General features: G+C 52.2%; 3 protein-coding genes across 4 annotated transcripts; all 3 read right to left on the bottom strand.

The window, feature by feature from the left end:
• Positions 1 to 319: 319 nt before the first annotated feature.
• GNMT (glycine N-methyltransferase) lies at positions 320 to 2,600 on the bottom strand. Its single transcript, XM_036381070.2, has 6 exons — positions 2,334 to 2,600; positions 2,069 to 2,196; positions 1,642 to 1,755; positions 990 to 1,132; positions 725 to 846; positions 320 to 626 (listed from the first exon to the last, which is right to left on the bottom strand). Exons 1-6 carry the CDS (start codon positions 2,537 to 2,539, stop codon positions 455 to 457), a joined length of 885 nt encoding a protein of 294 aa, XP_036236963.1. The 5' UTR covers positions 2,540 to 2,600; the 3' UTR covers positions 320 to 454.
• A 335-nt stretch (positions 2,601 to 2,935) lies between these two features.
• On the bottom strand, positions 2,936 to 8,270 carry CNPY3 (canopy FGF signaling regulator 3). Of its 2 annotated transcripts, XM_054514419.1 has the most exons (8): positions 8,219 to 8,270; positions 7,763 to 8,074; positions 7,489 to 7,524; positions 4,620 to 4,743; positions 4,393 to 4,489; positions 3,862 to 3,984; positions 3,557 to 3,674; positions 2,936 to 3,425 (listed from the first exon to the last, which is right to left on the bottom strand). In XM_054514419.1, the coding sequence occupies exons 1-8, from the start codon at positions 8,268 to 8,270 to the stop codon at positions 3,220 to 3,222; spliced, it is 1,068 nt and encodes a 355-aa protein (XP_054370394.1). In that variant the 3' UTR covers positions 2,936 to 3,219. The 2 variants fall into 2 exon arrangements, with proteins under 2 accessions (XP_054370394.1, XP_036236964.2); XM_036381071.2 differs by lacking the exons at positions 7,489 to 7,524; positions 7,763 to 8,074; positions 8,219 to 8,270 and adding an exon at positions 6,428 to 6,575.
• A 449-nt stretch (positions 8,271 to 8,719) lies between these two features.
• Positions 8,720 to 23,325, bottom strand: POLR1B (RNA polymerase I subunit B). Its single transcript, XM_036381095.2, has 15 exons — positions 23,181 to 23,325; positions 22,936 to 23,103; positions 20,516 to 20,662; positions 19,541 to 19,673; positions 18,401 to 18,537; positions 17,714 to 17,937; positions 16,828 to 16,999; positions 15,821 to 15,992; positions 14,726 to 15,007; positions 14,005 to 14,138; positions 13,397 to 13,567; positions 12,655 to 12,811; positions 11,725 to 11,921; positions 11,082 to 11,335; positions 8,720 to 10,269 (listed from the first exon to the last, which is right to left on the bottom strand). The coding sequence occupies exons 1-15, from the start codon at positions 23,322 to 23,324 to the stop codon at positions 9,390 to 9,392; spliced, it is 3,372 nt and encodes a 1,123-aa protein (XP_036236988.1). The 5' UTR covers position 23,325; the 3' UTR covers positions 8,720 to 9,389.
• Between the last annotated feature and the right edge of the window lie 43 nt (positions 23,326 to 23,368).

The following is a 23,368-nucleotide window of genomic DNA, read 5'->3' as shown; positions in this document are numbered from 1 at the left end:
GCTGAGGAGTGTCAAGAACAGGAGTCAGCACCTGTTTGGGAGGTGCATGTAAGATAACAGGTTCCAGCACACTGCTGTGAGCGGTGCTGCAGGGAATCAGCTGGGGTGTGCAACCACCTGGGAGCCAGCTCACCCCTCCTGCCCTCTTCAAGGGGAGCCCCAAGCCCCACCTGCAGCTGGGGCCTTGGTGGGGCAGCTGTGCCTGCACCCATCCTGTGGCCCCCCAGGCTGAGCACCTCCTTCCACAGAGTCCTGAGGAGGCAATGGCTGTCCCCCTTGCCCCATACCCTGCCCATACAGGGACACACGGACCATGATCCAAGGTAGCTCTCACAACTGTTCTTAATTAAGGGGAGGGGTCTCCCAGGTGGCTCTCAGCCATGTCCCCACCCCCTGCTTGGACCCACAGCTGCTTGGAGCTCTCAGGCACCACAGTCCCATCTCCGTAGCCCCCTCAGCCTGTCTTCTTCACGACGTGGATGAAGTAGCAGGGCACGTGGGCCTGGCCCGGCGTGTAGGGCTGGAAGTCACCCAGGACACTGTGCTGGCACTTTCCCTGGAAGGCTCCTTTCAGCAGGGCTGTGAAGGCCTCCAGCCGGTGCGGGTAGTACGAGAGGCGAAACTTGCTGCAAGGAGGCAGTGCTGGTGAGGCAGGGGACAGCAGGGGACAGTGCCAGCCATCCCCCCCAGGCTGGGAGCCACCACCTCTGCCAGCTCTTCTCACCTCAGCTCCGGGTCTGCCCCTGCCTCAGTGGGGGGAACCTGCACTGTGTAGTCCAGGGTCACCATGTGTGCCTTGTTGTTCACCAGCAGCACCGAGGTGGTGATGTCCTTGGTCAAGTCGCTCTGGGAGACCACAGGAGGACGTCTGTGTCCTGTGGGGACTCGGTGGCCCCCAGCCTGGGGAAAGTCCTGCTGCCTGGCCCCCTTGAGGCCATGGGGCTGGGGCAAAGGGGATTGGGATGGGGCAGGGCCTGCCAGCCACCGACCTTGTAGTAGATGTTCTTGCCGGGCGGCGCGCAGCCCGTGGCCAGGATGTGATCGTAGTTGCGGTGGTCGATGACCAGGACACCCCCGGGCCTCACCATGCTGGCAATGTTCCTCAGGGCCAGCTTGTGGTCACTCTGGTCCCCTGGAGAGGAAACTGTGGCATCTCCAAGCACTGGCTATACCCTGTGGCACAGCCCATGTGCCCTCATCTTACCTGTACACACGTACACATGCACACACAAATACCTGCCCCTACCATCTTACCCCAGATCTCAGCTTGGAGAACCCACAGCCCCACCCGTGGCATGAGCTCAGGCATGTTCTCAGCCTCACTGGAGCAGAGTGTGCCACGTGGGAAACCCACCACCCGCCTTTGTGGCACAAATCTGGGTGTGCCTCCAGCCTTGTCACAGCAGTGACATTGACGCACAAACCTCCGCCATGACCATGGAACCCAGTGGGCCCACTCATGTCACAGACTGGGGCAGTGGGGCCTCAGCTCCACCCTCCCTGGAGATGCACCATGAAACAGCAGCTCCACTGTGTGTAATCCCATCCCAACAATGCCATAACTTAGGACACGTTCTCAGCTTGCTGGAAGACACCATGCATGCACAGGTGCTCCCCCTCTTCTCCCCTGCCCCAACTCACCTTTGAAATCAGGCAGGTGTGCAAAGGAGTTCCCCAGGCAGATGACTGCATCAAACCCATCCCCTGGCTTCTCCAGGTCCTTCTCCAGTGTGAGCCAGTTGGCCTCCTCGATGACTGCAGCACAGGGAAATGGATGAGGCTAGGGACACCCAGCAGCCTCCCCTGCCTGCAAGACCCCATCTCAGCATCACCCAGACCTCCCCAGGCCCCTGTGGCTGCTTGCTCTGGCCTCTGGCCAGCGGCCAGCCAGGCAAGGACCATGGTTTGTTTTTGCCGAGCAGCTGGCACTGTCAGGTCCCCGCAGCAAGGCCACCCGGCCGGCGGCAGTCCCAGACGAGTGGCCCGAGCACTGCAAGGGACCATGGGCAGTGCGCTGGGGGGGAGTGTCAGTGTCCGCAGCCCCTCCCGGCCCCCACAGCCCCCGCACCCCATCGGTCGAAGGGCTCCTCCTTGCGCCGCTCCCAGCGCTCCTTCAGCGCGTACTTGAGCATCTTGTCGCTGGCATCGACGCTGGTCACCTGGAAGCCCTCCTCGAGCAGCATGATGGAGTCCACCCTGGGGACACGGCTGTCAGTGGGGCCGGGGCAGCACGGGGGCCCGGGGAGGGGGGCTCTGGGGATGGCCGCGGGCAGCGAGGCCCCGGGAAGCAGGGGGAAGGGACACCTGGGAGCTGGGCGGGAGCGGGGCCTCACCCGGTGCCGCAGGCCACGTCCAGGACGGAGCGGCAACGGTGCTGGCGGAGCAGCGCCAGGAGCCAGCTTCGGTACTCGGCCGTGCGGCCCCGCGTGTCCCCGATGTACAGCTGCCACACGCGGGCCGCCCGCCCGTCCGCGTACTGGTCCGGCAGCCCTTCCGCCGCCACTCCCAGCGAGCGCGTCCGGTACACGCTGTCCACCATCCCGCCGCCGCCGCCGCCGCCACGGACCCAGACCCGGACACCGACACGGCCGCGGCCCCTCAGCCTGGCTGCGCCGCGCCCCCCTGGCCGCGCCCCGCCCCCGCGCGCCCGCCAATCCCCGCCGCGTCCGCCCCCGCGCGCCCGCCAATCACCGCTCGCGCCGCGCCCCTCCCGCCCCCGGCCAGGCCACGCCCCCTGGCCGCGCCCCCACCAATGAGCGCCGCCCGGCAGCCTCGCGCCACGGCCCCGACCTTTGCCTCGGCCGGGTCAGGGCCCGGCCCGGCCCGGCCAGCGGGGCCCGCCCGCCCCTCACCGGCCTCCCCGGGCCGCAGCAGCAGCGCCGATCCCGCACCCAGCAGCAGCAGCAGAAGCAGGGCCGGCAGCGGCGGCGGCGACTCTGGGGAAAACGTCTTTATTTACAGTCCCGGCGGCGTGCGAAGAGCCGGCGGCGGGGCAGCAGCGCTCGCGGCCTCCCGGAGCTGGAGCCCCCGGCAGGGATGCGGCAGGGCTGGGTCCGCGGCGGCTCCGTGACACCGAATCACGGGATAGCACCCAGGCTGGCCAGGCAGGGCCAGGCGCTCCGGTTTCCCCCGGGTCACACGTCCCTTTTCCTTTGGTACCCATAGGCACAGCGGGGTGAAACCCCGGAGCGGGCGGCCCCGGGGGCAGGGGCTGCGTGCCTACAGCTCATCGGCTGGGCTGTGGGTGAGCGGAGCCTGCTCCTGGACCCCCTCCAGGGCCTCCCCTGTGTCCGGAAGGCTGGCAGCTCCCTCGCGCTCATCCTTCTGGCCCTTTTTCTTCTTCTTCCCGCTCTTTTTTTTGCTCTGCTTCTCCCCCACGCTTGCCAAATCACCCTTCTTGCCAGTCCACTTCTCTGCCAGGCAGCCTAGGGAAAAGAGAAGAGAGGGGCAGAGTAGGCTCTGCTGGAGAGGCAGGACTCTCCATGCTTTAGCAAGGCCCCCTGCCCTCCTGAGCATTCCGGCATTATTTTAGCCCCTGGCAGCAGCCAGGACTTACTTGTGTCCTTTCCTTTTAGCACATGGTTGGCACAGAGAAACTGGGAGAGATCCTCCGTCTGGTGGTGCCTGTACCAATCTTCGATCACATCTTCATACTCCTCTACCAGCACATCGCACTAGGGCAGAGAGGAGAGCCCAGCTCCAGACACGTGCTGTGTGGCAGGACCAGGGCCAGGCTCCTGCCACAGGTCCTGCCAACATCCTGTTCCCAGCAGTGCACCCCTGGATGCTCTCCCCCCTCCTTCCACTCCAGCCTACAAGGTCACAGCAGCCACTGAGAGCCAATCCCATGGGGCGGGGTACCTGCTTTTTGAGGTCAGCCACCTCAGCGGAGGTCTCATTCCACAGCTCGTAGGGGATGTCCATCACCACCTTGACACCCTTGTGCACCAGATTGTGCAGGGTCTCGAATGTCTCTGACATGCCCTGTGAGGGAGGGAGCAGCACTGCCTGGTGAGGGGGGCTGCTCCTGCAGGGCTCCCACTCTCTCCTCCCACTGTCAGCCACACAACCCTGCCCAGCCATGCAGAACATGCAAACCAGATCTCTGGGGCCATCAGCATTACCGGGGGGAGTTCAGGTGGCAGGAAGCTCCCCTCTGCAAACCTGGTCCCAAAGCCCAGAGGAAGACAGCCCCAAGTTCCCTCCATGCCTGCCCACCGCCACCAAAGACAGCACCCCACATCTGACTTGGGGGGCAGCGTGGCCTCGCCTGCCAGGCACTATCAGGGGGCCCAGAGGATGGGAAGAATGACCCTGGACTGTCACTCTGGCAGTGAAGGGATGGATGGGTGAGGCACATTTGGGAGCAGGAACTGGAGGAACGGCCCTCACCTTTGCGAATCTGTTACTGCCACTCCTCTCCTTGTGCAGGTTGTAATCCAACAGGCGCTTGCAGATGTTCTCTGTCACCTCAATTAACCGGATGTCCCTGCATGGAGAAAAAGGCTCAGGCTTGGTGTGGGCCCCCAGCAACAGCCAGGGCACAGGGTGAGCCTCCCAAAGCCCCAGCTCCAGAGGCAGTGACAGCAGCAGGAGCCTCCTGTCCCACTGCCACTTACGACTGTGTGTACTTGACAGCAGAGCCCTTCCCGTCCAGGAAGCCATACTTGGTGTCGATCACCTCCTTGGTCTTGCCAGTCTCCTCGAAGGCGGATTTCAGCTCCACTGCCACGTACTTGCACACTGTGGGAAGGAGAGAGCACAAAAGCTTTAGAAGGTGTCACTGTTGTGACAAGCAGCTGTCTGGGACAGCAGCAAGAACCAGCCCAGGAACCAGGCAGGCCAAAGCTGCTGTGAGCACAAAACACATTTTGGCCATCCAAAGAGATAATCAGAAATGGCTCAGCTGCTTCCACTGGAGAATGCTTGAAGCAGGAGCACCCAAACCAACGTTTCAGTGTAAACCAGCTGCTGTGGCACAGCTGGAAGTCACACAGGCTCAGCTTTCCCCCCCAAAAGCCTCCACCTCCCTGCCACAAGCTGCTCTCCTCCTTTTGGAAGAGCACGGGGTCTTTTAGCAATGCAAGTCCCAGTGTGGCTCAGAGCTCCTCCTTGTGATGGTAGCATGTCCCATCTGGTTCTGGTTCTGTGCTCTCAGTGCTCTGGGGACACTGGGGACTGAGCAATTGGCAGGTCTCGCTGGGCTGGGTGACAGCACAAAGTGCTGGCTGTGGCCTCCAGCAGAACAACCTGGGGCTCTGCCTGCAGCAGAGACCACATCATCAACAGATTTAGAACACAGTGCAGGGTTATTTTTATAAAGCTAAAAAAAAGGTTTTATTTCTTCTGTAAAAAGAGCCCAATAGAGCTATAGAAACAGACAGCAGGAGAAATATCTCAGGGGTTTACAAGTGGGAATGGAGAGGAATGGCAGCCAGGCGTGGTGCGGCTATTCCTCCTCCAAAAACAGGGTCTCAGGAGGCTGGAGAAAGCTTTGTCCAGTGCTGTGGGGTCCCGTTTGTCAGGAGCCACCTCTTCTTTGAGCTCCACTTTAGGAGAAGTGCCAAGCTTCAGCAGGAATGGTCTGACAGCAATGAGCCAGTGTCTTCTCCCAGGCAATTATGTGAGTTGAGAGATGCCCCAGGCAGGAAGAGAGCGAGGTGGCTTCTTCAGAGCTCCCATGCAAGTGTTGAGAAGCCCTGTGTGCACCTCCTGCACAATCCTTTCTCTGCTGGCACAAGGGGCTGGAGGCAACTGTGGCCATTTCTCCGGTGGGATGATCCCTCCTCCCTGCAGACCCTTGGAGCTCGGATCTCAAGGATGTCCCCCCTCCACACCACACCTGCTGCAGTGTCCCCACACATGCCAGGAGTGCTCAGTGCTGAGTCCAGTTATCCAGATGCTCCCTGCAGCTTTGGCTGTGCACTGACACAGGTTCGAAGCCTGGGCAGGAACAGGAGCAAAGTGTGGTCAGTGCTTGCTCTGAGGTTACGCTGGTCCCACAGCAGAACTCGGACATCAGCATCTCCAGAGCTGCTTCCTCGGCAGGGAAAGTTTTGTAAAGAACTCCCTATTTTTTTAAATTTTCTCTTTGCTGTCCAGCTCCACATGTGCCTGCACAACAAAGACAGAGGAAACCGCACCAGACAGCAAATGCCCGTCATGACCTACCCTGGACTGCCTGCGAACCAAAGGGATACTTAGACAGGAAACATCACGGAGAGCAAACTGTAAGCAGCATACACGACCAGTCCCAGCTACGAACCGGCAGGCGATCAAGCGGCTGCCGGGAACAGCGATGCCCGTGGGCAGGAGGCGGGCAGAGGAGCAGCCCGCGGGGGCGCAGCCCCGCACCAGCAACCCCCGGCCCGAGCAGGCAGCGGGCGGCTGCCGATCAGCCCGGCCCCCCCCCCGAGGCCCCGCTTACCCTCGCACTTGCTGGGCAGTCGCACCCAGTCCGAGTCGTCGCTCCCCGCCAGCGCCGCCGCCATCAGCATCAGCAACGCTGCCCCCGCCGCCGCCGCCATGACTCCGCTTCCGGGGCGCGCTCCCGCCCCGCCACGCCCGGTTACCATGGCGACCCCGCCGCGCCCGCCAATGGCAGAGGCGCGCGTAACCCGCGTGACCAATCCCCGCCGGCCGCCGCCAGCCAATCCCGACGGCGCGCGGCCCCCGTGGCACCGCCCCCGGGCGGTCCCGCCGGGCGCCCACGTGGGAAGGGGCGCGCACGTGGCCGCGGGGGAACGTCGGGGTACCCCACACAACCCTCCGGGGCCTTCCCTGCCTCTGGAATTCTGGAAACTTTCCCCCCCCGAGGTACCTTGGGGTCTCTTCCCATCCTCCAGGAAATTCCACGGCCCTGCCACCCACAGAAACGTGTCAGCTCCTCTCTCTCGTCTCCTCAAGCCAAGATTCCCATCCTGTACCTCCCCCAACCACCACTGGGTCTTCTCCCTCCTCCACTTGGGGGTCCCCTCTCTAGTCTCCAGAATATTCCCAGTGACTTCCACACCCCTACACCAAACCAGGGTGACCTACCCTTCATGCCCTCAGCTCTGGGCGAGGAGGATGGAGGTGAGGACAGCATCAGAGAGCAAGACCTTCAGCAGCACCACACGGACAGCCATAAGCAGTGCTGCCAAGGCAGGAGCCGGTGACACTGCAATGGAAGGGTGCGGTGATGCCTGCCACAGACACCCCCCTGCACCCACGTCCTTCCCAGGCCTGCCATGGGGCCATGTTTGGGCAGACTTGGGATCTTTACACATTCCAGAGACACCTGATGTCACCGTCATGCTGTTCCTGAGGGCAGGCTGGCTCTGATCCAGTTTCCCCATTCTTTCCACCAAGGTGAAGCTTCCCTCCCTCTTCCCCAGTCCCACAAACTGAGAAAACCCATCCCAACCACCACATATCCCCAGCCAAGCCACTGCCAGGGCTTTCTCCCTGGCAACTGACATTCCCACCAGGCAGGGGCCAGAGACTCACCAGCTGTGCTACAGAGCTCTGCTGCCTCCTCGTTGCCTGCGGGATGAAAGAGCAGCTGGGGAGGCAGTGGCAGCTCAGCACCAGGTGCATGGCAGGGCTAGCCACAAACCCCTTCCTGTGATCGGGACAGCAATGTTTGCCCCTAGGGCCTCACACCTGCTCCCTGCTGGCCCCAGAGGCCCTGCCGACCTCCCTCCTCGGGGGTCAGCATTGCACTCACTGAGCTGGGCAGCAGCGGCCAAGGCAGGCAGAGGGGGTGGCAGCTGGGCCATACCCGTGATGCGGATGGGGCGGGAGCTGTGGGACGGGGAGGTCCTGTTGGCCCCCACATGGCAGGCGAGTTCCCTCTCGCGCGGGGGGTCACTGGAAAGGAGGGAGACGGAGCAGACGGATCCACCATCCTCCTGGGAGGCGCCATAGGCAAAGGACTGCAGGATGCTACCGTTCCCCCCGGAGATCCAGACGGCATGGCCAGAGCTGGGGGCCAGGTCGCTCACCACGCACACCACCAGCTGCCGGCGCTGCCCGGCCAGCACCATGCTCAGTGGCCGGGTCAGCGTAGGCAGTGGCACAGCTGCCCTGCCGACTGAGGGAGACAAGGTTTAGGGGCACTGCTTCCCTCACACATCCCACCCAGCACGGCTACCTGCTCGGCACAGCTCAGCCTTTACATGCAGGCTGGGTGGCACCCGGCCTTTCCGCCTCCTGGGTTTGTCCCGGGGGTACTCACGGGGCAGGAGCGGGAGCAGAGCGGCAGCCAGCAGCACCCGGAGCAGCTCCATGGCAGCTGCAGCGCTTGGGGCCACCAAGGGCTCAGCCCCCGCCCGCAGCTCCAGCTGCGCCGCCCACCGGGGGCTGCGGCGCCCCCTCGCCGGTGGTACAGCCCCGCTCCGCCCCGCCGGGGCCGCTGCTCCGCTTCCCGGTCGCGCCACGGAGCGAGTCCCGGCCCCGGGGGTGCTGCACATCGGGACCTCGCCCTCCGGGACACCCCCACCGCCTCCCGCCCGCCGAGGCCCGGGAGCACCCCCGTCCCAGCAGGGCACTGCCGGCAGGTGAAGAGGAAACTACACAAGAACTCTGGGCTGCACCCAGCAGGGTATGACTGCGCCCGGGACACACGCTCGGCCCCGCAGTGACCAGGGCAGGTGACACCTGGGACAGGGTGGGGTGGGTGGCAGCTGCTGTGGACTTAAGGAGGACGAGCTCCTACAAGCACATGCACATGCACGAGCCAGGCTGGAAGTGCCTCTGCTTTATTCTTCTTCAGGCAAATGCACCAAAACAAACCCCAAAGCCCAGCACTGCTTGGCTTGGTGACACCAAACACTTCCAGGACACACCTGGCAGGGCAACCTTGGTTACTTGCAGTCAAGGCTGTGGCTTCACACAGCAGAACCTTGTGCCACCTTCTTTATGACTCAAGGCACATGTATTGAAATAAAAAAAACCAAAACATGTACAATGTTCAACTTGTACACAACCCCATCATTAAGGCATACATTGTTCAAAGTTTTTTCTTGAAAAAACAACAAATTTTTTTTTTTTGTAATTTCCAGCATTCACCTCATGCTGTTTTATGACCTCTTCATACCTACAGTTTCAGCCCGAATTCAAAGAACCCCATCACTCTCAACCCAGGAGCTTGGATGGAGAAATACTGCCTGATTTTCATACACATCTCAATAGCTGGTGATCCTTTAGGAAGTCCAAACAAACCAACAGAGCCATCTTTCCTTGCCCTACCTACAGCTTGGCAAGCACCCTGTCACAATACAAACATCAAATTAATCTTGAATTCTTTGGAAGAACCTGAGAACTGACTTAATACCTGAAACTCAGGGACAAGGACAAGACTTGACATGTGCCTCCTCCCTGCAACCATCACCATGCCAAGGACCAAGCTACTCCACATTGAGCTTTGTTTTTATGTTCATGGCCGCCAGCTCAGCCACGAAGTAGCGGAAGACATGGGGCACAGGGACAACCTCGATGGCATCCACCTCGCTGCAGACGGAGCAGGAGTACCTCCTGCTGCTGGTCACGGAGGACTGGGACAGTTTCTCCAGCACAGGGGACGTCATGCTGCCGCAGCTCGTGCACACGTAGGCCACGGAGCCGTCGGAGCAGTTGAAGAGGCGGTCCTGCAGCAGGAAGGACGTGCCGTGGGCCAGCAGAGCATCCCGCTCCATCTCGCCGAAGCGGATCCCACCTTCCACGTTCCTGCCCTTGATGGGCTGGTTGGTGACAGCGTCTCGGGGCCCCGTGGTCCTCACCTGGAACTTGTCGGAGACCATGTGGCGCAGGCGCTGGTAGTACACCACCCCCACGAAGATGTCTGCCTCCAGCTCCACCCCGCTGATGCCGCTGTACATCTTCTCCGTGCCAAAGAAGTTGTAACCCGCGCTGGCCAAAGTCTCACCGAAGTATTTCAGAGCGGATTTCTTCTCGGTGAAGGTGAAGGGAGTGGCATCGTAGGACACCCCGTGCAGGGCTGCTGACTTCCCTGCCATGCTCTCAATTAACATCCCGATGGTCATGCGGGAGGGAAAGCCGTGAGGGTTGAAGAGGATGTCTGGAACCATGCCGTTCTCTGTGAAGGGCATGTCCTCGACGGGCCACAGCTGGCTCAGGATGCCTTTCTGTCCGTGGCGGCTGGCAAATTTGTCCCCAATAGTGGGATTTCGGGGAACCCTCACAGTGATGCAAGCCTTCTTGAACTTCCCGGTGCCACGGTCGTTGCTGCACAACCTAACGTTGTCCACAATGCCCACTTCCTTACTCCTGTGTAGGTGGAGGAACAATCATAGCAAAGGTGTCAGGTTTGATAATAATTTTTAGTTTCAAAAGGAAAATGAAGCAGAAAACTTAAACCACTTATAAAATGCCTTTGGACAGCTGAGAAGCACCACCATTTTTCAAAGTATTACTCAGCAGCGAGGGAACTCAGACTATGTAAGAATTAGGGCAAGGAAGCAATACAAAGGCATCTTCCAAGTGCCATTCAGGTACCACTTTCAGGTGATTGGGTAATGTGCCACCCATGATTTAAAATAAGGATCATTTCAACCTGGTTCATCTGGATCACACTTTGTATCAGATAAACTGTATCCCACTGCCATTTCCATTGTGTTAAGGCAGCAGCCCCTCTCCCTACCACCAATAAATTCACACCATACTGATGGGATCCCAAAATAAAGAACCCAATTCAGTTCTTCAGTTGAGAGGGAAGTTCAGAGCAGAAAGGGAAGGCAAAGTGTGAGCTCTGACAAGCATCTTGTTCAGGGCTGTGCTCCTATAGATGAGCCCTCAGCCTGACAGTCCATGTGCCAGGGGTCTACTGCAGGCTTAACCGTTATCATGCCCACATACAACCAGCACAGGCAAATCACCACAAAAACATCCTCCTGGGATAAGCCATCTCTGCAGCACACACTGGCCTAGAGAAAAGATGTGACACATGCCTGGGAGTCACCTACAGCTCTCTGTCACGCTATGGACACTATCATGTGAGGAGAAAAGGGAACATCTGCAGGGAAAGGGCCAACTGCCCTCCCCACGGGGGGAGCAGAGCCAGGGTGACAAGCTGTACTTACGGATAGTACACAGTGAAGGTCTCCCCTGTGTTGAGGTTCATGAAGCTGTAGAAAGGGTCCCCAGGCTGCAGGATAGACCCTACAAAAGGCAGTCCATCAGCATCCAGCTTCTCCCCAATGTTTGGATCGCCAGGTCTGATGCCAAATACTAAATTATCTCCTGCCCTGCTGGCTTTAAGGGAAAGGTCAATGCTCTCTGCCTTGATAACACTTCCATAGGCAAATCCTCTCTGCCAGGAAGATTTATTTACGATCTAAAAAGGAGAAACAAAAGGCTGTTAAAGACTTGCTGATAACTTCAAAGAAGAAAAGATTTACAAAGGTAAGCATCAGACCAAAATGGGAACACTGCCTTTTTAAAGTCTCCCAGTAAGTCACCACTCCAAAAAGCTCAAGCCTCACATAACCCCAGTATTTTTCAAAGCTGGAAGGCCACGGCCTTGGACAAACAAAGCTCTGCCCTACTCCCAGCATTGCCTGCTGTGACAGCACAACCACTGTGCTGCTGAATCTGCCCAAAAGGTGTGAGCACCAGCACAGAGAGAAAGTAGAGTCCTCTCAGCTGAGTATCACCCCTACTCCCAGTGCTCCACATCAAATTCATTCACAGGACAGCAGGATTTTTTTCCTTCTGGTGGCTTACCATTGCATCTTCCATGTCATAGCCACTGTAGGAGATGACAGCCACGATGGAATTGGTGCCAACGGGATAGCTGTCCATCCCATAATAGTCATACATGCTGGGCCTCACCAGAGGGCTCTGGGGGGTGTGCAGGTGGTACAGCTTGTTATCTGAGCGATCCTTGTAGTTGTAAACAGGAAACCCCATGGTCTGCTTTCCTGCACGGAAGGAGGGAAACTTGGATTTATTCCTCCGTGTATCTTGTTAAGAAAAAAAGCTGGAAATACTTACAAATTAAGAGGGATTATCAATCTTAACTCCCTTGGAATTTAATAATTGTCCTAAGCCCAGCTCTAATTTTTCTATGAACCACAATACTAAATGCCTTCCCAGCATTTCATAAGGACTACATCTAATTTTGTTTTCTTTTCTGCAATTTCAAAATCCCCACTATGTTTGGTGTGGTGTTTCTGGTTTTGCTTACTTGGAGATTTTTTTGTGTGTTTACTTGTCTTGTCATTTTTGGGGGGGGATGTATGTGTGTCTTCCCCCCAGTGTTTCCCAGACTAAGGCCCATGTTATGTATTTCCAGACCAAAAAGCATTTGCTTCTGCAGCATAAATATCCTGGCAAGCGAATGGAGTTTTGAACAGTCATATTGCTACTTACAGAAAAATATGAGAAAGAAGTAGTGTTTTAAGGACATTTTTCTGAAAATACTGTCAGAAATTCAAAATACTAGAGGTATAAAACCTATATATACATTTTTAATACATATATTTTATATATATATATTGTATAATATATATATATTGTATAATATATATATATATAGTATATACTATATATTTAATCCTATATATATATTGAAAAAATATATATATACTCAATATACTAGAAGTGTTAATCCCTCTGCCCAGGGTCTTGCAGCACTGGGTACTTAGCACTTACCCATCTGGCACTGGTACATGTTCCGTGGACTTTGGTTGTGGTCGGAGAAGGGAATGAGATTGGCCACCACGCTCAAAATGCTGTGAGGGAAGAGTTCCTGGTGAGTGGTCACTCCAGGCACCACCTCTGACTCCAGTGTGGCCACGTTCATGAAGATCTGCAAACATCAAATTGGATAATGCTTGTACACTTCCTTCTTTTAAAGGGAAGGAAACAAAACAAAGCTGTCTCCGATGGCTTTCTGTCCATTTCAGTTTTAGCTGTGGTTCTTGCCTGCACTGTAGTGTATTAGCGGGACAAATCAGACAGCTGGTAAACCACCTATCACAGATTAGCTGCATGGAAGGAATCCTGAAATACAGAACTGCAGTAATGTGTCCTCCTTTCTGTCTCCCACTTTAATAGTTCCAAGCTATTCCCCATCAATCCACTGCTTGGCTGCCCAGAAGCCATTTGGCAAACACAACGTAACACAAGATGACATGGTACACACAGCACAGCAATCCTTCACTTCAAATCTTCACAAAGTTAATACCAAGTGCAGATCTGAAGATCTCAAAAAGATCTCTACAATCCAGCTATGACATTTACCAGAAATCAATTTGCAGGAGTGAAAAACCCCCTTCTGTCACCTATTCCAGCTCTTCAACACAAGCCTCATCCTCAGCTCCTTTCATAAATATTTACCAAACCCATTTTTGATGCCAGATACCTCTGTCCCATGGGAATATGCAAACCCTACCTGTTCCAGAGTCCCAATCCATTCATTCCTTCCATAGGACAGGTTTCTGACAGGCCGCACCATCCGGCAAGGGTTGGTGAAAATGAAGAGCCCAGGATACAGGCTGGGTTTTCCTGTCATTGGGATAAGGACCACTTCTGCCCGTGCAGGAAATCTCTTCTCTTGTGTTATCTGTTGGTGCAAAGAAATAACAATCTAGAAACACAAACCAAGTTTAACTAAACTGCATCCACCTGGTCACACGATAATGTCAACCACTGGTGTAGCCACTAATTAAAAAGCTACAGAGAAGAGTTCTTAGAAATACTTTTAGAAAAACCTCCACCAAAAAAAAATAAGAAAAAAGACAGAATATGTCTTATCTTGCCTTTTCCAAGAAAATGTTCTTTCAAAAACTGTAACTTCATAAACCAACAGATGAAACATATGGATTAATAAAAAAGGTAACAGAACAGCACACTCCAATACTAATATACAGCCAAAGATAAATTACTGGGTCAGATTAAAAAAAAAAAAAAGGAAGCCTAAGAAGTTCCAAACATTCCTATTTTTGACCACTGCACACTGAAGATGTTTATCTAAGAAACATCCCAAACAAGACAACAAACCTTGAAACGGCGGAGAGTTTGTGCAATCTCGGGAGCCAGCTCCCGCTCCACCCAGCCCACCATGGAGCCATCCAGCACGACCCTGTAGCACTCTGAGTAAGGCTGGCTTGGAGTTGCATCAATGGGGGTGACACCTGTGGCAACAGGGGGTTGATGGAGAGAACAGCCAAAAAAAAGCAAACAAGACACAGGAGTTATTTCTGCACTTCTCAGTTCACACCTAAAAATTTTCTGAGACATCAAAAAATTCTCGGCAAAGCCATAGGCAGGTCCAATGGAAAATGAAAAACATTTACAACTTAGAATGTCATTCCCCTCCCATTTTTCTGACTGAAATAAAGGTTCTCATTACTATTCTCTCATTCTCATTATTCTCTGATTACCTTCATTATTGAAGGTAATCACAAGTGAACTGCAGCTCAATTCAAGTCATTACAAAGTTACTGCTTAGTCCAGTTTCTCAGAGCTGTGAGAAATTCTTTGTGCAATTCTTTGTGCTTCAGTGAACATCCTCACACTACAGCACACAGCTGAGAGACACTGACCTTGAATTTTACAGGCTGATGTGCCTGTACAAGCAATGTGTTATTTACCACTAAGCAGAAGCCCAGTAAGTCAAACTTGATTTTACTTCTCAACTGAGCAGTGTGCTGTGATGCTGGGAAAGAACCCTTCCCAGGCACGGGGCACTTCACCAAACCATCAGGCCAGTGAAACATACCCAGGGAACATAACAAAGGTGGGATGTCTGTCACGGGCACCATCTCTGTGACAATTTCACACAGAGCTGTCATGTGGTTCATCAGCCCACAGGGCTCTCCATCTGGGGTGTCCACGGGGCACAGGAAGCCCCAGGATTCGGGCAGCAGCTTGCGCACAGTCGTGGTTCTCATCTGGGAGAACGCCGCCCCTCTGTGGATGCAGCGGAAGTGGGAGAGGTAGCGGATGAAGTTCAGCTTGTCCCCCACCACACAGAGACCACTGGCCTGCAACATGCCCAGCCCTAGGGAACAAAGAGGAGATTTATGGCAGGAGCTCATCCAGCTTTAAGAAACACAGGATGTTGTTACAAGGTGGTTTCTTATTTTTCACTGACAACCCCTAAAGATGCTCACACTGGATCCCAACAAGGCAGGTGCATGTGCACAGGCAACTCAGTGCCCTGTAAGAGATCTAGAGACTTTAAATTCAAGCTGCTTCTTAAAACCTAGGTCCTTTCACAAACATGCGATAGTAATTGCCAGTGAAGTGAATAGGAATTTGCAGCTATTATGTTTTACCAAAACAGGTTTTTTTTTTTTCTACAGGTTTTTAATCTGTTTCCTAGTGGGCACTCCATTACAACACTGGCATACTGGGCACTTCAGGGAAGCATCAGATAAATTTGAATCTACATCAGCAAACCAGTTTCTCTCCATTTAACCTCATGTGACTAATGGGGCAGTTGGGATTTAAAAAATGCCCCTTATCTGCATTGCGCCTTCTAAGAAGAAATAATGTTTGGGAAAGCAAATCGAATTATGGTCACCATTTTGGACAATGCTAAATTTAATTTCAACTATTCATCTGGGTAGAGGCTTTGCTTTCATAATTAACCTGTTCTATACCATGCATAATGCCTATGCTTGTGCATAAATCTTGCCTTTTTTCCTCAACTATCCCTTTCTTTAAATCCCTTTTAGCAATCCAGTTACAGTGTACAATGTCTGCCTACAAGCAGTTGTTTCCAGTTAAGAGCTCAATTTCACGTTGTTCCTCATTTTGTTTTACAGGAAAAAAGGAAAAAATAAAGGTCACCTTAAGCCTGCAGATTTACCTGTTTTAGACCTCAGGTTACCAGTTGCAAGGAGATACTCAAATGGCTTGGTGAAGTCTGGTGCCAGGCTGAATGCCTTCACCAGGCTGTCTGTATTTAGGCTGATATCTGTCTTTTCTGCTCTTTTCTCCAAAACAAACCTTACAGATTGCAGCCAGGTTTCAAGCCTCTCCTATGGTTTAAAAGTGAGAGATTAAAATTAAAACAGGACAGGAAAGGCTTGAATTAGAACATCAGTTGCACATATCACAGAACTCCTCTGAAATTAGCAAGATGGACAACTTTTAAGGAACTGACAGTTTTCCAGACTTATTTCCAACACTGACTTCATTCTATCAAGATGCCGATGATATATGTTAACACAGAACTAAAAGGAAAACACCCACCCAACAGCTTGGCAATCACTTTCACCCAGAATGGTGATGAGTCTGGCAAATGAAGTACAATAAGAGAATTTCATAAAGCAGAAACTGTACCTACCATCTGACCACAAGGATAACTCTGTATACAGTGTACACTGTGCCTACTGTCTGCTTTAGACTATTTAGGATCTTAGGATAGGGGCTGTTAACTCACTCCTCTGCTTATCTGACAGCAAGGGCTAGGCAGGAAAACTAGAACTTTTCTGGTTCCTGGTAGCTGTTTTTCATAGCACTAAAATGCTTCCCCAAGTTCACTTTCAAACCACTCAAGTAGGAGAGAATTTTTTACAGGCTTTCAACAAAACAACGCTAAAGAAAATTCTGGCTAAAGGGGAAAAGAAAGATTATAGAAATATGTAATAACACAGGGAAGTATCTTATTTGGGGATGAGAACTACTATACTACTATTCCACAGTGAACCTCATGGGGCAGTTAAGCTTCTCTACTCCCATCACCCTAAAATGAGGTATCCCTATAAATTGAATTGGAGTAGATTAGTAGTAACTTACCCGTCTAAGTCAGAAGCATGTTACCAACTTTCTGATGGGTAAAGAAATGTAAAGATGTGGGAGCCATGACCTTACCTTTAAGAACATAAGGAAAAGCTGTCCTGGGGTAAGCACCTCGTGATTCATAAGACTGTCTGGATTATCTTCCATGCATTCCCCTTTGGCAAAAGCATAGAGCTTCTGGGTCATCATACAGAGCAGGTAGAACTTTTCAGTTCTATTGGTCAGGTGAATGCAGATACAATTGCTGAAGGAAGAGAAAGAAGAAGGACAACTACCATGATCTCTTCATGCTAGCTTCATGTTCTTCAAGTCTATCCTAAATATTTTTTTTTTAATAAAAGCCTAACAAGGCAAGTAGATGTAAACTACAAAATATTTCTGTTAGCTCTATCAGTGTCCTGTCACAGAAACTCCAAATCTCCACTGCTATCAGGCCATGTATGGAAAACTGTGGGCTGAGCAACAGTCTAGTACAAACAAAAAAGGAAAACCACATCTAATTCCCGAAGCTGGAGGAAGAGCAAACACCTACTTTAACAGAAAAATTAATTTTTTAGTTGAATGCCTGCCACACTGACAGTCTCAAAGCAAATTCTTCCACTGCTTTCTAACTTCTTACATTAAATAAGATTTGAAAGCATTTCTTTTCTGCCATTTTAAAAGATAAAAATTATTTGGTTGACAGAGATTGTGTGAAACCCATAATAAACTGCAGTACTTCTGTTCACCAAATGGATCCTCAAGCAGTCACAGAGCTAGCTTTAACCTTCTCTTCCTCAACCTTTGTGTCTTTCATCAATGATATCACAAAAATGCCATCTAAATAAAAAATGCCACCCCCTTGTGAAACTGTTCTGGGAATACTTGTGTCAATCCATTAAAATACATATCATCATAATACTCTCACACATGCCTATAAATTCAACACAATGACACTGGATCACAGCCACATACAAACCTCAGAATGAAATCTGCAGCCTGTTCATTGCTGTACCACTCAGGCAGGTTGAGTTTCACTCTGAAGCTCTTTCCCAGGTAGTCCAGGACGTTTTGCTGTGTCAAACAGCCGGCATCCACCACTGCTCTCAACATCTCAGTGACACAGTTTGCAAAAAAGGTGTCATCTTCCCTTCCTTTCACCAACTCTTCAAAAATCTGGTAGTCTGGGAAATTAACCAATGCCTGAGAGACAGAAGTTATCAGATCAGAAAAATAAGGTCATAACAAGATCTGTTTACAAAATACAGCTAAAGAACTAAGGCTGTATACTAACCCATGATTTAGGTTTTCAGTGCTCTAGAAATGCCCTTCCACAATGAAAACTGCAAAATGCTGTGGGGTTGAGATGCTTAGAGAGTAATGCAGGGGATATTCATACACTGATAATGATCTCCATCCAGACTATTCATTAGAAAAACCCCACAAAACTATGAGTGTGTGACTCTCCCCTCATCTCTTGTCCCTACAGACACTTCCTCTGCTGCAGACTGAGTGTTTGATTAGTGTTGCACAGTTTGGATGACCTTTCTCCAATCACTGAAAACACTCCAAGTGGAATTAGCTTCTTCTCGTTACTTAAAATAAAAATGCTTTGCAAAACTTCTGCATTTATTCAATACAAAAATGACAAGCATTCATTGCTTACCTTCAGAGCAAATCCCAAGGGGAGGAAGAACAACTCTTTGCGAAAAATGAAATTCAACATGACACAGCCATTTTCCAAGTAGTGAAGGTTCATATTTATTGCAGTATGCTCATCCTTGACACAGTGCATCACCACCCCTGCAAAAATCACAACATCAGCACAAGCTGCACAAAACCAAGCGGCTGCATCGCTGTGTCATGTCCAAGGAGGTGTGAGACAATTCATGAGAGAAACTTTGGTACTTGATGGCTGAGAACATGGGGCAGATCACACTTCACTGTCAGTGTGCCACTTCAAATAAACAAATCAGCTCTTATAGCTAAAGAGGGCTGTGTCTCAGGACAGTCAGCACATGTGCCAAGAGGCTTGGAAGATGCACGAAGTTTTTAAAGAAAGACCCACGCCTCAACTATCCTGTTTGTAACCTTTGGTTGTAGGACAGAGTAACAAACAATTACTGTTCCTAATGGCACTCTTGTATCTTTGTTTGGGTGGCAGTGCAGCAGCAGTGTTTCCTGGTTCAGCTCTACACGTTCATCTGCAGGACAAAGAAAAATAAAACAAAAAAGGACCATCTAATCTGGCACTGCCTTGAAATAAACCAGCATGGAACTACAGTGTGTGCTCAAGCACCATGGTCCAGTTAAATCAGCAACTGGCAACACCTGAGTTTAAAATGCTATTTAACATTTGCTGGCTTAATTAAATTTTAAACTGGTTTTACTGAGTATACATGACAAAGGGAAAGTGCAGCCATGAATGTAGTTTACTCTGCTTCACGGATATTAAATCTGCCACCATGAAGTACGGACAAAATCAGTGAAATTATTTCAGTGGATTACACTCACTTGTACTGAAGGTGATGTTTTAGTTACACCTTCCACACAACAAAAGGTGGCAAGTACTGCAAAACCTGGAATAAAATCTCCTTGCTCCCCAGGGGTAGCTCAGACAGCTCCCACAAGGCAAGTCCCTGCTTCTTGCTTGTGGTGTGTTTACCCTTTATTCTTACGTGCAGCAAAAAATATTAACATTACACAAGAACTGTAACAAAACTACCAAAATTCAGCTACAGATGGTCACTCCAGTTTGCCCTCAAGCAGTTGTTACTAGGATGCTGCAGGAAACTGCTGAGCTTACCATACTCTGTGAAACCAGGGCCTCTGTTTTTCCACTTGTGTCTTGTCATTGCGAGAGGGAAGTTTCGCCTGGGCATAATCAGCATCCTGATTACTTTTTCTAAGCCATTGATTATAAAGTAGCCTCCCATTTCCTGGAAAGAGAAGAGAAATCATTTTAATACACTCAGAAACTCAGAATCGGCATTGTGAGTAAAAGAAAAAAAATGCCTGTATTATAAACAAAAACCAAACATTTAATGGGAAATAGCAAGATATGATTCAGCACTGCTTTTGGAAAGGCTGCACTCCTTAGACTTATGAAGTCTAAATGTAGCAGAGTGCAAGAAAAAGGATGCATGTTCCACAATTTAGAGGAAGAAAAAACCTTTGTGATCAATGGGACGTATCTGAATAGCTGACATTAACTTTTTAAAGTAGTTAAAAAAGCCCTGAAGTTCTCACCCTGAGTTTATAAACCAGAAGGATTTTCAGAGCAAAAGATCTCTGTCTGGTCACATACAAGCTTACTTTTCTGATTTTCTTTTGTAGTTTTCTCTGTCTTTTTCTGTGAGTTGAAAATGCAGTGCTAAATAAGTCTGTATTCAATTATAGACAGCTAATATGCTACTGGAGAGACAGGGAAAAAGCTGCAGAAGACAACTGGGAACGGAATTGTCTCTTTCAATGCCTGTTCTCCAAATCTTTCTCCACAGAGTCCCCTTCACAGCACTCTCAGTTGCTGTGCAGCAGCTGAGAGGTTCTATATGAAATCTGTAGGTATTGACACCAAACAGATCCCTGTGCTCAAGAACAGCCACGGCTGCAAACTTCTCAAGCTGCTTCATGGAGGCCCCATAAGCAATCTGCTTTCAAGAGAAAATGGGAAGTCAAACTTGAAACAAAGTATCAATATTCAAGCCCTGCGAAGAGAAGGTGACCTGACAAATGGCTCAGGTAAAACACAGACCTTCCTGACCCTCAAAATCCCCGTTACCTCTTCCTCCTCATGGTGCTGCAGAAGGTCTTGTGGAGAAAAACCACAGAGGTTGCACAATTTGGACTTGACCATGATTGGAATATACCCTAAGGGCTGCTTGATAGTCCCTTGTGGCATGTCATTCACTGACCAGCTGATGTCGGCCTAAAACAACACAACACCAACAGTAAGCAAGTTAAGCTGCCCTTTTAATGTTTCCTGCTATACCAACTGTACCTTTCATACATCCACAAGCAGTTGGACAGACTTGTATCACTGTAAAATGGTAGCAATAATTAAAAAAAGCCAGTAGATACATGCATAAAGATTACACTCTGGGGAACAGTCAATGTGGGTTTACAGAAGAAAATCATACAAGTGTGGAGTCAGGTAAAGAAGCTGCTGGCTGAGTGAACAAGGTTGGTCTAGCTTCCTTTGCCCTCCAGACCCTTCCACAGAGCAGCATAAATAAAAAAAGGCAGCCACAGGACAGGAGAGGAAACTTCAGAAGGTAACACTTAAAAGCAGAAGAAGACAGCAAGTGTCCACTGAAAAGACATCCACACTACAAGCCTGACAAAATCTTTCCTTTCTTCACTCAGCGCGTTCATGAGTGATCTGAAAACCAAGAAAGCAAAGCATGCAGGAAAGAAAATTTATTAACAAGTTCTGGCAGTGTGTGTGAAGGAAAACTGTGGGAGCAAAGAATCCTAACTTTACATGCAGAATGATGGGCATTGGAAGAGCTGCTCTCCTGCAGGAGAGAAACACTGGCACTGCAATACAGGAACATGGGTTTAACATCTGGCAGCAGCAAAAATGAGTAAACTGAGTCTTAGAAATTACTGGAAAAGGGAAAGGAAATGCTACTGTGCCCCTTTAAATCCACGGGGCAGCCTTACTCGGGGACTGCTGCAGCCTGGTCTACACCTGAAGGGATGATAAAGGGTCTACAGCTGCTCAGCACACTGGGGCTCACATCCACCCTGGGCCAGTGGGAACTGAGGGAGGAACATGGAGCTAAAGCAGCACGGTGGAAACAGGGAGTGATTACTGACTGTTTTCTGCTGTGCATGGGCAGGGAAGGGGAGAGGTTAAACTGTCCCAGCACAAGGCAATGCCTTTTCACACATGGCACAGCAAACTGTTCTAACTGCTTCAAGCGTTCAAAAAATAATTAAACAGATAATGGGAAAAAAAAAAGAGATGGGAAATAATTCAGGTAAGAAAAACAAAATGAGCCGTAGCTCAGGAAAATCTAAGACCCACTGGGAATACAGCTATGAACAATCTGCACTGCCCCACTTTTATTTTCAGATAAGGTACTGCACTTAGAGTGGCTTTCATCGTGGCAAGATGTACAGCTTCAGAGAAATAATAATTAAAAAAAAAAACAACAAAAAAGAAAACAAACAAAAACCCTGGAATTCTGAGCAAGCACTCCCTTGCACCAGGTGCCTCACATAAACAATCAGCTCAGACACAACTACATCATTTTAATAGAAAACAGCAATGTGCAATCCTTTCACACTGCAAAGGAAAATATTTGCTGGGGATGCTTCCTCTCTAGGCAAATTTCAAAGCACTTCACAAAAACCATGAACCTGTCAACAGGAGAGATTTATAGCTGTGGACTTGTGCGTGGGAGCAACGCTACTTTTGAAACCTGGATTCCTGCAGAAACAAGATCTGGATTATGCTGCTCTCTGGGATGACACGGGTCTCCCTCCAAGCTCTTCCAAGCCGGCTGGCTGTTTGCAGGGAGAAACGGGAAAGAAGGGCAGCGGGGCCGGGACCACAACAAGCTTGATGTGCGGGGAAAAACAGCGAGGCCACACATCATCGACACCCCAGAGCCTGCGGGGGGAGCGCTCCCTGAACCCCCTGGGAGATCGGTGAGCCGGGAAGGGGCCTTTAAAAATACAGCACAGGGCCGGGACAGGGACTGGAGTGTGCGGAGCCTGGCCGGGACAGGGACAGGCGTGTGCGGGATCCAGCCGGGACAGGGACAGGCGTGTGCTGGGCTCGGCCGGGACAGGGACAGGCGTGTGCGGGGCCGGGACAGGGACAGGCGTGTGCGGAGCCCGGCCGGGATAGGGACAGGCGTGTGCGGGGCTCGGCCGGGATAGGGACAGGCGTGTGCGGGGCTCGGCCGGGATAGGGACAGGCGTGTGCGGGACTCAGCCGGGACAGGGACAGGCGTGTGCGGGGCTCGGCCGGGACAGGGACAGGCGTGTGCGGGGCTCGGCCGGGACAGGGACAGGCGTGTGCGGAGCCCGGCCGGGACAGGGACAGGCGTGTGCGGGGCCGGGACAAGGACAGGCGTGTGCGGGATCCAGCCGGGACAGGGACAGGCGTGTGCGGGGCTCGGCCGGGACAGGGCCAGGCGTGTGCGGGGCTGGGACAGGGCCAGGCGTGTGCGGGGCGCGGGCACTTACGGTGATCCTGCCGCGGTAGGTGCTGCGGAGCCCGCGGCACTCAGCCGGGAACACCCTCCTCTCCTGGCACACCGTCCCGGCCGGCACGGCGGGAGGGGCGATGGACACGCCGACCAGCGTCAGCGCCAGCCGGGTGTCCTTCAGCGCGAACTCCACCGAGGGCACATCCTGCAACGGCACCGGGTCAGCGCGGCGGGGCCGGGGGAGGGCCGGGCGCCGCGCCCCCCGCCCCGCGTCCCCCGCACCTGCACGGCGCGATAGACGCCCTCGCTGACGGCGTAGTTGAAGGACTCGATGTGGGCGCTGGTGAGGTCGCGCTGGGTGGTGCCGCGCCGCGGCGGCCGCAGCCGGTGCCGGTCCGGGCGCGGCCCCGTCCCGGTGCCCGCCATGCCGCGCGCTCCTCCTCACGGGAAGCGGCGCGCGCCGGGACCGC

The sequence above is a fragment of the Molothrus ater genome, chromosome 3 (genome assembly GCF_012460135.2).
Source record: "Molothrus ater isolate BHLD 08-10-18 breed brown headed cowbird chromosome 3, BPBGC_Mater_1.1, whole genome shotgun sequence".
Classification (NCBI taxonomy): domain Eukaryota; kingdom Metazoa; phylum Chordata; class Aves; order Passeriformes; family Icteridae; genus Molothrus; species Molothrus ater.
Note: the sequence above shows the minus strand (reverse complement) of the source record. Positions and strands in the feature narration are given on the sequence as shown.

Bases quoted from the DNA above. Each gene is read 5' to 3' on its own strand.
- GNMT (XM_036381070.2), bottom strand. From the start codon at position 2,539: ATGGTGGACAGCGTGTACCGGACGCGCTCGCTGGGAGTGGCGGCGGAA. The intron at 847-989 runs GTCGGTGGCTGG...GTGGTCTCCCAG, and splicing joins GCAAGAACATCTACTACAAG to AGCGACTTGACCAAGGACAT. The intron at 627-724 runs GTGAGAAGAGCT...GCCTCCTTGCAG, and splicing joins GGGGCAGACCCGGAGCTGAG to CAAGTTTCGCCTCTCGTACT.
- CNPY3 (XM_054514419.1), bottom strand. From the start codon at position 8,270: ATGGAGCTGCTCCGGGTGCTGCTGGCTGCCGCTCTGCTCCCGCTCCTG. The intron at 3,985-4,392 runs GTGAGGGCCGTT...CCTCCCTCACAG, and splicing joins GCAGTAACAGATTCGCAAAG to GGCATGTCAGAGACATTCGA. The intron at 3,675-3,861 runs GTACCCCGCCCC...TCTCTGCCCTAG, and splicing joins TGGCTGACCTCAAAAAGCAG to TGCGATGTGCTGGTAGAGGA.
- POLR1B (XM_036381095.2), bottom strand. From the start codon at position 23,324: ATGGCGGGCACCGGGACGGGGCCGCGCCCGGACCGGCACCGGCTGCGG. The intron at 12,812-13,396 runs GTAGGGTTTGCA...TGATGTTTGCAG, and splicing joins GGATTGGGACTCTGGAACAG to ATCTTCATGAACGTGGCCAC. The intron at 11,336-11,724 runs GTAAGCCACCAG...TCTCCTTTTTAG, and splicing joins ATGACATGGAAGATGCAATG to ATCGTAAATAAATCTTCCTG.